The 12,562-nt window shown below is 53.6% G+C and overlaps 4 protein-coding genes across 4 annotated transcripts; 2 read left to right on the forward strand and 2 right to left on the reverse strand.

The window, feature by feature from the left end:
- Nucleotides 1–1,536: 1,536 nt before the first annotated feature.
- On the forward strand, nucleotides 1,537–5,114 carry N0V89_003667 (uncharacterized protein; the record flags this gene model as incomplete). The annotated part of the gene is made up of 3 exons (XM_056212465.1): nucleotides 1,537–2,068; nucleotides 2,245–2,463; nucleotides 2,509–5,114. 3 exons carry the CDS (start codon nucleotides 1,537–1,539, stop codon nucleotides 5,112–5,114), a joined length of 3,357 nt encoding a protein of 1,118 aa, XP_056072773.1.
- Nucleotides 5,115–7,093: 1,979 nt separating this feature from the next.
- N0V89_003668 (uncharacterized protein) lies at nucleotides 7,094–7,992 on the reverse strand (the record flags this gene model as incomplete). Its single annotated transcript, XM_056212466.1, has 2 exons — nucleotides 7,094–7,908; nucleotides 7,959–7,992. 2 exons carry the CDS (start codon nucleotides 7,990–7,992, stop codon nucleotides 7,094–7,096), a joined length of 849 nt encoding a protein of 282 aa, XP_056072774.1.
- A 1,992-nt stretch (nucleotides 7,993–9,984) lies between these two features.
- Nucleotides 9,985–10,772, forward strand: N0V89_003669 (uncharacterized protein; the record flags this gene model as incomplete). The annotated part of the gene is made up of 2 exons (XM_056212467.1): nucleotides 9,985–10,135; nucleotides 10,195–10,772. The coding sequence occupies 2 exons, from the start codon at nucleotides 9,985–9,987 to the stop codon at nucleotides 10,770–10,772; spliced, it is 729 nt and encodes a 242-aa protein (XP_056072775.1).
- Nucleotides 10,773–10,851: 79 nt separating this feature from the next.
- N0V89_003670 (uncharacterized protein) lies at nucleotides 10,852–12,402 on the reverse strand (the record flags this gene model as incomplete). The annotated part of the gene is made up of 1 exon (XM_056212468.1): nucleotides 10,852–12,402. The coding sequence occupies one exon, from the start codon at nucleotides 12,400–12,402 to the stop codon at nucleotides 10,852–10,854; it is 1,551 nt and encodes a 516-aa protein (XP_056072776.1).
- Nucleotides 12,403–12,562: the final 160 nt, after the last annotated feature.

Below are 12,562 nucleotides of genomic sequence, written 5' to 3' on the forward strand. Positions count from 1 at the left end.
ACGATCGGCCCGCTGACAGTACAATACCTAGTGCTGGCCGCGCCTTGTATTAGCGGAAGGGTCAGAGGTGCAGACGCTCCAGGGCTCGTCTCAGCTCAGCTGTCTAGGGAATCCGTCAGCACGACTGCTTCCGAGCAGCAAACAGCGTCCGGACATGGCAAATGAGAAGCGGTGCGCAGTGGACCAGCACGTGTTTGCTCAGCACGGAACGCTGGAGCCGGTGCTCGCATGGCCAGCATCTCGTAGATTGGCAGCGTGCCCCTTCTGAAGACGCTGAGGCGCGGGCTGGACGCTGCTGGTGCGACCTGAGGATGATCAGACTGCCCACCGTCTCGACTGGCTTCAGCTTGGACCGGGAGCGAGGCGAGGCGTTGTCGAGGCGCTCTGCGGGTTTGTTGTCTAAGATGGGTCGGCTCCAGGGCCTGTTCTTTGAGGGTCAACGCCGCAGGAGACTGCCAGAACAGTAATCAGGAAGGTGCGAGAACAACCCATCCAGGTCGCGGCCGGAGCGCGTAGAGGAGACTCAGGAGAGCAAGTAGCCCCCGGCAGAGCAATTGCAGCACGGCGGGCCATATAAGCAGCAAGCGGATCCGGGTCACACATCTATAATAAAGGGCGTTACTCATAACGCGCAGTGAGAGGGTCGCACTCCACCGTGCGAGTACCTCATACCTCTTTCCGTGCCAGACGCGGGTCCGTGCGCTCCGCGATTTCGTAGTTGCCCACCCGTGCCTTCTCTCGCTGCGACTGCGTCCACGGCTCTGCACCCTTCCTTTGCCTGTGCCGTGAATCATCTCGCTGCGTGTGCTCTCTTCGCCCCAGAAGCCTGCCGTACGGCGACACCACCATCCCCCACGGCTGTATTCCTTTAGCGCTCGTCGTCGCCCTCGCCCCTCGTTCAGCGAATCGACTTCCACGACCTCCACAAGGGGCCGCTTGGATTCCCTCGCACGGCGTTCACGGCACCTCTGCTCGTCCTGCACGCGCTGAGCCTCGCTTTCACCTTCACACTCATCGGACTCGCCTATATCACCGCGACTCGCCAGCGCTGCCACCGGCCTTCGAGCACCCTCGCGCCGCGACTTCCTTTGACCGCGAGGTCATATGAACGACCCCCGCCACGCCAGCGTACAGTGCACATATCTCTACGACCCGCATCTCACCCACATTCATTCGGCACACGCTCGGATTGGAGGCGAAGCCATTGCGATTGGACAAGATCCCGCGGGATTCGCACCAAAGGGTAGGTACCAGGGCACCTTGAGTGCTGTCCCCCGTGCCTTATTGCCCACGCAGCTGCTCCCACAGCTGCAACACCCGCACAGTAAACCAGTGCACTCTACTAGACCTAACCCCACCGTAAAGGTGTCGGGTCCACCGTCCACGGCCGTGCAGGCCCACGACTCACAGCGGGATCTAGCTCGTCCACATAACACGGAACCGACGCCGGCTCGCGAGGACCTCCATGGGAGAAAAGCCGGGTCACACAGCGTTCGCAGTAGCGCATTGCCGATGACGTCCAACGGCGTACACAACATGGGAAGCAAACGCGACGAAGGCCACCCCTTTGCGAGGGCGCAACGCCCTTCGATCGTGTCTCACCACTCGAACTCGGTGCCTTCCACGCCTCTACAGAATGCCCGCCAGTATGAGTCGCGATCACGATCGCCGTCTCCTAGTGGCGGTCTCGGTAGCCATTCGCCTCGTTCAGTGTCGTCCGAAGCCAATCCTGCCATCCCGCCCATACGCATTGGACGCACCCTACGATGCAAATACGAGACTAGCACCCAGTTTGGAAGGAGGCGAATGCCATATGACTCGTCCGATATTCTTGACAAGGCCAAGGATAAGCCGAAGAACTCGTTAGATCCTCATGAGGACGACAAATTGAGCGGTGACATGCGTGAGCTGTACGATCGGTTACAGCCGACAAAGGAGAATACGCAGCGGAGGGACAATTTTGTCAAGAAGCTCCAAAATATTCTCGAGATTGAATTCCCTGGAAACGAGTTCAAGGTGCACGTATTTGGCTCGTCGGGGAATCAGCTGTACACAAGCGAAAGTGATGGTAAGCTTTCTTGCCAGAACCTTGGTACGGGTCACTGCTGACACCTGTATTAGTCGATGTCTGCATACAAACCCCAATGACGAGGTTGGAGGACATGCACCCACTGGCTGAGGCCCTCGCAAAACGTACGGTGTAGTGGAAATCCCACCTGGTCACACAAGCTGACACAATGATAGATGGCATGGAGAAAGTTGTGTGCATACCGCAAGCCAAGGTACGAATCGTCAAAATCTGGGACCCAGTTTTGAAGCTTTCGTGCGACATGAATGTAAACAACACGCCCGCGTTGGAAAACACGCGTATGATCAAGACCTACGTTCAGATAGACGATCGCGTCCGACCTTTGGCAATGATCATCAAGCACTGGACCAAACAGCGGATATTGAACGACGCTGGTAAGTTGAATTTGCTTCTTCAGAGCCATGTCTGATTTGTTGCAGCACTTGGAGGCACTATTAGCTCCTACACTTGGATATGCATGATCTTGAACTTTCTTCAGACGCGCAATCCGCCAGTCTTGCCCGCACTTCACACCCTCCCCCATCGGGCAGTCGACAAGGCAACAGGCAAGCCTTCGCACTCCGACTTCGCCGATGATTTGGAAGCATTGAAGGGCTTTGGTAAAAAGAACACCGAGTCGCTGGGTCAGCTCCTGTTCCAGTTCTTTCGCCACTATGGGCATGAAGTCGATTACGAGAAATACGTTGTGTCCGTACGAGAGGGACGTTTACTCACTCGCTACGAGAAGAACTGGCACCGGGCTGGTCTTCAGAAGGAGGCTAGGAACCGCCTTTGCGTCGAGGAGCCCTTCAATACCGATCGAAACCTAGGCAATTCGGCAGATGAATTTGCCTGGCGTGGTATTCACCTGGAGATTCGGCGGGCATTCGACTTCCTCTCCGATGGCCAGCAGCTGGGAACGGCATGCGAGCAATTTGAGTTTCCACCTGCGCCTCCTCCGGAAGAAAGACCACGGCCTCCAAAATCGACGGCTCCAAAGGTTACCTTAGCACCAAGTGTGCCCAATAATCGCAACGGTCGCAATCAGGGTAATCATCGCGGTGGGCGTGGCGGCATGAACAACAAGGGAGGCGGGTACGGACGACGATCATCAAGTGGAGCCGCGTTCAACCGTCCGCCACTGCTGCACAGTCCTCCAATCGGCGCGATGGCAGCTCAGCAAGAGTACGGCTTCCCACAAGGGCTCAACGACCGGCTACACGATCAACTGATTCAGCAATATCAAATGCTAGAAATACAGTCCAACTCGTTAAGGCAGCAGCTCGTCGCGCAGCAACGTGCACAGCAGGCACATCAAGCACAGGCTGCGCATATGCATGCACAAGCTCTAGCTCAAGCGCAAGCGCAGGCGCAACACAATCGTGGACATAGCAGCGCAAACGGGTCTCCGCAGAAGTCGCCGTACATCAACGGTCGCTCCAGCCCCCGACTTGGCGAGGCTGGTATCCCACCAAATGCCATGCCACAGGGCTTCCTTTACCACTACCCAGCATTTTTCGACCCCTCGCAGCAAGGGTCAGCTGTCGCAGATGGCCCCCGTACCAATCCTTCTTCGCCTTCGCTTCCCCACAGCCTGCCTGGTCCACGGCGACAAGCACATAGAGCGTCCAATGCGAGCGAAACAGGATCCATGCGTTCACAATCACAACCGGCACGAGGGATGCCACAGAATCCGGTCATGGCTGGGTATCCTCCCATGCCGTACTTTGATCCTTCTCTCGTCGCTGGGTACCCTATCGCGCGCTCCACACCGGAAGCGCCAGGCTCGCAAGCAACCACAGACACGCCCTACAGCCCTGTTGTTGGCTACCCTGAAGCTGCGCCGTCATCCGAGAGTAGCATTCCTAGGGAGTATGTTGGTTACTATGTCGATGAGCAAGCAACGCCGCGCTCTTTGCAAGACTATGCAGTCCCCCAGATTCCTTCATTCAATGAACTCGCACAGCGACGGAGGCGCGTGTCTTCCGAGATCACACAACCGCTTCTCAACACTGCTCTGAGGCGCGTATCGCGCTCACCGTCACCTCTCGGTGGTCACGTACGGAGCTATTCGACGAATGTGCCTCATCCACTTAGTCAGACTGCCGAAGCCCGAAAGGACCGTACTGATTCAGCGCGCCCTCCTGGTGATAGTGGCCCTGTCATTGTCAATGGCTCTTTCCCGCAACAGCCACGTGAGGCGCGTTCCAGGAGCGACACGATCGACTCTTTCCAATCAATCGATACAGCCAGCTCCGCGAATCTCGGTATTTTCACGGACCAGGATCAATATCGGAACGCCAGCCATGAGCAACGGCAAGCATTGGTTCTAGAGGAGATGCAAAGACAGCGCGGTGACAATGGCCATGGTACTGCCTTCGCGAATGGGTCGATGAACGGTGTATCGCCTGTCGACATCAATAGCTTGACGCGAGTACCAAGTGGCAACCAACAGTATTACCCTATGCTTCCAGAAGCGTGGATGAACTACGAACTCGGGAATGGTCGGCGGCCGAACCAGACTGAAGACATTTCACCAACCAAGACGCAGCCCTCGCAGTGGCGGAATGTGCCCTACAATAACGGTCTTACGACGTTAGATACTCTAAATGCGCCACGGGCACCGCCGCAGGAGATAAAGTCCGCCACATTACCCTTGCTCTCCCCCGTTTTCGAGACAAGAACGCCTTCTCCGACCGTAAACCGACAAATAGAAGCTGGTGGTAAGGCAGTCAACGGTGGCAAGAGTCAGTCCAAGGAGAATAATCACCAAGCCCGTCGAGCATCACACTCCGTTGCGCAAACCTCTAATCATAAGGAGAACAACAAGCAACACCAGGCCAAAGGCGGTTCGCAGCCAAACGACAAGAATAGCAAGGCGAATGCAAGCATCAACAACAACAGTTCGAACAACAATTCGAACGCCTGGCAGCAGGGATCCTCGCGGAACAAGAAGAGAAAAGGCAAGGGAGGGAACAAATCGAACGATACGAAGACGTCGGGCGAGCCACTACCAGCGAATGCCGCCGACCGTAAAGGAGGCTAGATTGTCTATGGTGTCGCCGTTCCCTGGGTCTACTGGCTTGTGTCTTGACGTTGTACGTCCGCTTGCCATGAGCTATTTTCTGGATACTTACGCGAGTTCCACGCTTGTCACCTCCGACTTTCGCGTTCGTTTAGGATCTGCCGACTCGCGAAGTTGACCACATCGTGCAACTTGCTATGCGTGGATTCACACGCGACAACACAAAATTACTTCCGCCAACCTCAACTAGAACACAGTCTTTCCGACTGTACTTGCGGAAAGGTATACTGACCATGTTCAATTTTGAACAAAGCGTTCTATGCTTGCAATTTCCTATGAATCAAAAGCGAGCAGCCCGAACTTTGAAGAAAGACGAGCAACAAAAGCAACGATACAAAACATCCACAAAGAGCAAGATGTTTTACACGGCATCTTCTGTGGTCGCCTTCTGATTTTCCTTTCTGCATGCACCCTGATAAAGGGGGTTAGCACCTCGGCATGGTGCGTTGGAGTTGTGCAAAGTGAGTTTGTCTCTGCTTTTTCTTGGTACGCATTGCATGTACTTTCAGCACAGCATGAGGAGGAGTTTGACTCCATGTCTTGTTTCACTTGTTTCCTCTAACCCGGCAGGATTGGTGTCGGGCGGGTCATTGCAGATGTATCAGATTTTACTCCATACACGGCGAGCGCTCTAAATGCCTCGTCTATCTGTACGGTGCTGGTGGTCATCATCTTGATTTTTGTGATGTATTGGCTTAGGTGCACTGGGATGGGTCAGGCGCTCTGCCAATTGTTACTACCGGTATGGGAAGACTCATGTATAGATAAAACGATGGATGAGACGGAAAGAGGCTTCGCTGTAGGCGGCGAGTCGAATAGCTAAGAAACGAGGAACAAAAAAGATGTAAAATTGACATATCTCGGTACACTATGCGTGAGTCGCAGCAACCGGCAACACTATGTTGCACCACTTCAAGGCAAGCATCAAGACCTCGCTTCATCCTTCGAGGCCAGCCATGTCTACGTCACAAGCTTATCGCGCGGGGTAGTTTGTCGACCCCAAGGTACTACACCGTCGGACAGAAGCTATTCAGAATTCCCGCGAAACTATGTTGAAGATGATATGTCCCTCACGTCTCACGTTCTGGTTCGTAGCTTTACTTTGTCTGGATCGACACGTCGCGAGCTGTTCGCAGCAGATTCTCAGGTCTCCATTGCGCCTCCGCGATGCCACTCTAGCGGACGCCGACGACATAGCTGAAGTCATGATCGCTGCATTCTCCCCTCTTCCATGGTGGAACTATACCTACCAGTTCCGCGAAGATTTCCCACACGAACACAGCAGATGCGTGCGATTAAGTGTCACTCAATTGCTGTCAGATGCCAACGCGTACATCGAAGTAATTGAAGCACCCACAGACAGCGACGTATCGCTGGTAGCTGCTGCGATGTGGACGCAGAGATCTTTGCAGGAGCAACTGTACTTCCGGGCTATATCTGGTAAGATACTTCAATGAGCTGGCTTGAATGGAATGACTGGGGCTGAATGGAAGCAGGCGCATGCACGCACAAAGACATGAACATCACACGAGCCCTTGACTTCGATCACAAGTTCACGACTGCGAAGCGGGAATATGTTGACGATGAACTCGGAACAGACCAACTGTATCTTCAGATGCTCGGGACACATCCGGATTTTCAAGGGCGGGGAGCGGGTTCGCGGCTTATTAAGTCGGGCCTGGAGCGTGGGAGGAAGGAGAAGGCGAATGTTACGTTGATTGCGCAGCCTACGGCTGAAGGTTTCTATTTGAAAATGAATTTTACGGAGGTTGTGAATATTAGTATTCCGAGTGTAGATGGTGATCGGGATTTCCGATATAATGTTATGATGTACGAGTACCATGATGAGATTTCCGAAGAGGTGGTACACGATTCGGTCATGAGTTAGCAAGCCAAAGATACAAGTGAGCTCATGGATCGAGAATTCAGAAGCAATCCATTTAGAGTCCAGAGTAATGAATCCACCTATGCCCCTCATCAAGCACATCGATACTCTTTTGCAGCCACGCATCATACTTTTCCTCTTCCTTCTTCACGTACCCCTCCGGCCCACAAACATATAACTCTGCACTTCCGCTTCCCTCAATCATATCCATAAATGAATCTACCACCCCATCAATTGACACCAGAATCCCATCCTTCTCGACGCTCTTGTAGAATGCCTCGGTATTGATGCTCGTCCGCGCAATCCCAGGACACACTGCATTGACAGTGATGCCCTCTGTCGGAAGCATCTTCCCATACGTGCGCGTCAGGCCCACAACGCCGTACTTTGCAGCCGAATACACAGGGACTGCGGGTACAGGGGAGAACCCGCAAATACTCGCCACGAGACCGAGTTTACCTTTCCAGCCTCGCTCATCTTTCTCCTGGCGGCGAAACTGCTGCACTGCTAGCGCAACAGTGTACAACACGCCCGTCAAATCGACCTCAAGCGTTTGCAGGTTAGGTTTGACGAAGTCACCCTCTGCGCTCTCCTCGGCGAAGGGAAGCCATCGGCGCTCGCCGATGCCGGCGATGGGGAAGACGTAGTCGATGCGGCCTTTAAGGGCTTGGAGGGCTTGCTTGAAGGCGGAGAGTTGGGAGTCCCAGGAAGACACGTCGGCGCCGGCGTAGTGAACTTTGCTGACAGACGGCGTGTTGTGGGTTGTGGCCAATTCTTTTGCACCATCCAAAGAGATGTCGGCGATGAAGATGTGGTAGTTTTGGGAAAGGAGACGCTGGGCGAGGGCATAGCCTAGGCCGCTTGACCCGCCTGATAATCTTCAGCATGGAATGTATCAGCTGTGGGGTTGGAAGTGGTACCTGTGATGAATGCTGTGCGTGGTCGTGGAGTCATGGTACCCGTTTCAGAAGCTTTTGGAAGTGATGTTGATGTAAAAGAAATGAATCAAATTTATAGACTGAGATGCTAAGCATGCACTTCCCCGCACTGTGGTGTTGTGCCAGGCGGGGTAGCGCGTGACGCTCAGTTTACCGCTGAGGAAAGGCAACAGTCTTATCCTGTCTCCATACCAGAAGTTGCACGGTTGAGTTATGCTCGAGCTCGATCTCGAGGGATTTCGGTCTACACATTTCGGTGATGGCACCTGAGAAATGCGAATACGAAAGCATCACATCGTTACAGCGTGTGCTACTGAAGAATCTCGACCTTTGGTGGCGCACTGTCAAGGCATGCCTCCGTTTTGGTGCTCTCAGTTACTGAGCGCATTCGAATAGGAGATTAAATGACCTGTATATCGCCCAGCTTGCCTGGACGCATTCGTCTTGATGTAGACATTGGTGTCCCATTGTGCGCATTACCTCGCTTTCAAAAAAGCTGATCAAAACGCGATGAGGCAACTGTATAGCAGATTGCATGACGAAGAAGTGCAGTTCGTAACAAGACAATGCGAAGGGAAGAGAAGCAGGTGGATGGGCCGGGGTTGATGATCCGGCTTGGGGGTCGTCGCCTTCGTTGTCAGCGTCCTTGGCGTGTTCGGCTGGGGAGTCGGCGGGGGCCTGGGTAGACTTGGGGGATGATACTCGCGCTGAAGTCTTGTTAGTTAGGGATGCCCAGGGGTGATGCTGGGATAAGTCACCTTTTTCTTTGCCTTTTTGGGCTTCTCGTTGATTCGGGCTAGCGCATGTCCATTTGCCTAAAGAGGCAGCAAAACGCAATTTATTACCGGGAATTAGTGGCTGCCCGCGTAACATTACAGACTCCCAAAAGCGCTCCCCTTCCCTTTCTCTCTCTCAACCCACATAAATTACAAATGGCGCCGGTATATACAGTCCCAAAATCAAAGGCATGCCAAGGTTGTGCGAGTGCGAAAGTCAAATGCGAACTGGGCATTGACTACGCGAGATGCAAAAGGTATGTCAGGCGAGCTCTCTACCGTATACGGACACGGCTAAGAACGTAGATGCACTACTCAGGACATTGCATGCATCACGCGGGCTGCAGAGCCGCGAAAGCGCCAGAGGCAAGTGTCGTCTACCGAAAACGGAAGTATTGCGATTCCGGGAGGCGTCGTCAACCACGCGACTCCCTTAGGTTCCTGTCGTCTTTTCGAGATTGAGCGTGGGATGAGTTACTATCGAACATCACTATTCGAATTCTTCCCATTTGTGATTATGCCAGACGTCAAGCAGTCAGCGGCAGACTTCGCACAAACAAGGCCGTTCTTGACATTGATAGTGGCCATGCTCGGTTGCACGAAGGATCGGGCTAGGCAGCGCGAGTTGACTGCCCATGCTAGAGCGTACATCGGCACTCATATGGTTCTGAATGGTCAGAAAACTTTAGACCTGCTGCAAGGCCTGCTGTTGTTGATTCACTGGTAAGGCTACCACACTGTATGGATGTCTATGAGCTGAACGGATAAACCTAGGTCACACTTACAGCTCGAGCTGCGCGGTCAACGAAGTGTCTTCATGCATATGGCAATGAGCTTGCTGGTCGATTTGAATCTTAGTCGATCGCCGTTTGCAAGACGTCACTTTGTCACGGCGACCGAGAGCACAGATGGCTTTGAACTACGCACCGAATACCATGCTGAGAATCTCACTGAACATACCTTGGAAGAGCGACGCACCTTCTTGGGTTGCATCTTTCTATCTTCTGTGTATGCATGGTCTTGCCTTCGACATGTTATGTACGAGCAACTGACGAGCAAACAGCCTATCGAACACGTCGGTAAACCTAAATCCAGTCAAATTCGGCGACTACGCGGAGCAATGCTGCAACATCTTGGAGAAAAGCGGTATTTATACAGATGCGACTCTAGTTAGCTTGTGTCGCCTACAACACTCTGTCGAGCAGTTCCGAGTTGTCAACTGCTGGTTCAACATGACACAGCGCCAGCGGGGCAGCGGCTACGAGTTCATATACAACATATTCCGTCAGTCGGAGTCCAGCGAAGACATATTACACCACGTCAGATCCTGGGATGCTAAAATCTCTGGGCAGTGGAATGCCATTCCGGAAAGCGTGAAATCGAGTGAGTTGCATTAAGTCAAAGGAATGGACTACACTGACTGAGACGAGGACTACTGACAGTCCAATACGGCTATGCTCGCGTCTGCCTCTACGAGTGCTGTCTCGAAGAGTCGCTCTTCCCGTCGGCGGAGGCACGCCACGAAGTTCTACGCAACTGCATCTCCGCGATCAAGTTCCTCAACAATGCATTCGTACCGGTGTCGCTTGATCCTCGCGTGCTACTCGACGTACCAGCGCACATATTCGCTCAGTCTAACCACAACACTTTCTTAGCGTTGCTTTTGTGCTCTGTAAAGTGCGGAGATAACTCCACCGAGACAGTCGACCGAGAGCTTCAACTGCGCGACTACTTTGCTAGGACATCTGATAGGTTGGCTGCTTTGCTTGCTGAGCCGTCGGAAGAGATTCCAGCTTTTTACCGGAAGTTGATTCCTATGGCGAGGGGAGTACAGAAGTGGTTCGCCGCCAAATTGAGCAATGGAGAGGAGATCGAAGGCGAGAACGGCGTGGAGAACGGCCCAGGCGTGGTCGGGGCGGATGTGGATGTCGACTTTTGGGGGCAATTTCTGAATATGGATGGTGACGAGTGGTTGCAGGATGTTTTGGCGATGGATCGCTCGAATACTGCTACGATATAGTACTCAATTGCCACAGACACAATTCATTAAGAATGGAGGACTGGCCGATGTTGAAGCTATTGGCAATTACATATTCAGCCTAGATCCTCGCCTTCATCTCTCGCTGCCTAAAGAACTTTCCCCTCCACTGCAGGATGATCGTAGGAACCACGCTAACGACGACGAGCATAGCAACCGCCACACCCGCGCTGTTCGCGATTCCAACATTTTCAAACATCTGCGGGAACCAGAACGGCCCAATGAATCCCCATATTTGCCTCACAAAGCTAATGAATACGCCGATACTTCCAGCCTCCTCGTGGTAGCAGTCAACAGCATACGTGATCAAAACGGTGGTGACGATCTGATTCCCTGCTGCGGCGATCGCGACGCCCACAATGGGTGTGACATTCCACTTCAGAGGGGCGGCCTGCTCGATGCGCACGAGGAAAACAACAATCCCGCAGATTACCAGCGCGTACCCAAGGTAGGTGAGCCAGAGGCGGAACTCTGGTGCCGGCCTGCCATCTGGACGCTTCCTACCTCCCCTCCGCATCCAGACGTCGCTGGTGCGGCCGCCAATCTGTTCACCGATGAGCGACCCAATGATCAAGCCGAGGAATTGCAAGCCGATTTGCTGGGCGTTGAGGTGGAACTTCTCGCCGAAAAGCTGCGGGATTTCAACGGTGGCGAGCACCGAGGCGAAGAGGAAAACCATGGCGTAGGCCGCAGCGGGGATCATGACGCAGGGATACATGGCCATGCGCAAGGGCGAGATGAACTCGTATGCGGTGATAGGCGTAGGATCGATGCGGCGGAACTTGAAGTACGAGTCTTTAAAGCTAGGAAGCTCTTGCACCGTCTTGTGGTGTCGGAGGAAGCGCGTCTCCGGACCGAAGAACACATACAAGACGAGTTGGACGCCGTTGATGATGGTGAAGATCCAGTAGATCCAGCGGTAGCCGACATTGTATGTGACGAAGCCGAAGATGAAGGGCGCTAGGGGGACGCCGAGCGTCAACATGATGGTCCATATGCCCATGAATTTGGCTCGTTCGTGCCTGAAGAACGTTTCTACGACAACGGCGGAGCCAATGGCAGCAGCTGGAGAGATAAAGAAGGCGACGAACGCGCGGCATGTTGCCATAGCCGCATACGTGTCGGTCTTCGCGCATCCGATGTTGAAGCATATGCTGCCAATCAGCGAGACGATGAAGATGGGGCGACGTCCAAAGCGGGTCGAAAGAGGTCTCCAAAATAGCGGTGCTCCTCCGATAATAGCTATCTGTAAAGAAGTAAGGTAAGAAGTCTGCTGTAGGGAGACTCCAAGGTCCTCAGATATGTTCTCGTAGGCTGGAATGATGCCAGCAGCCATAAAGGTCGACATAAGCGCATGGAAAGCTACCAGCAGGAGGTTGATGACTTTACGAGGTCGTGGCCAATTGTAAGGGTCTGCATCGGCCATAGAGGGAACGGGATCGAGTTCAAGAGTGCCGTGTCTTTGAAGAAGATATTGGCGATGCTCCTCTGACAGCCCGGCTATCTCATCTCCCTGAAGGTAAGTGCCGTGCGTGTTGGCATGTTCCAACTCGGAGTCAACCCCATTCTGCTTTGGATCGTGGAAGGTAGTGCTCTTCTCGATTTCCGACATGATTGGCCACGCCGATAAGATCCAAGCTCAGAACAGAATGGTTGACGATGCAGAAAGAAAAGAGCAAGGAAAGAGAGACCTCAGCCCTCCGACATGAGGTGGATCCTTTGCCCCTTTGTATTCTCCTTCCACCTCCCGCATGCAAGTCCCTGGTTCGCCC

The sequence above is a fragment of the Didymosphaeria variabile genome, assembly GCF_027946475.1.
Source record: "Didymosphaeria variabile strain IMI 356815 chromosome Unknown scaffold_3, whole genome shotgun sequence".
In the NCBI taxonomy this organism is placed as follows: domain Eukaryota; kingdom Fungi; phylum Ascomycota; class Dothideomycetes; order Pleosporales; family Didymosphaeriaceae; genus Didymosphaeria; species Didymosphaeria variabile.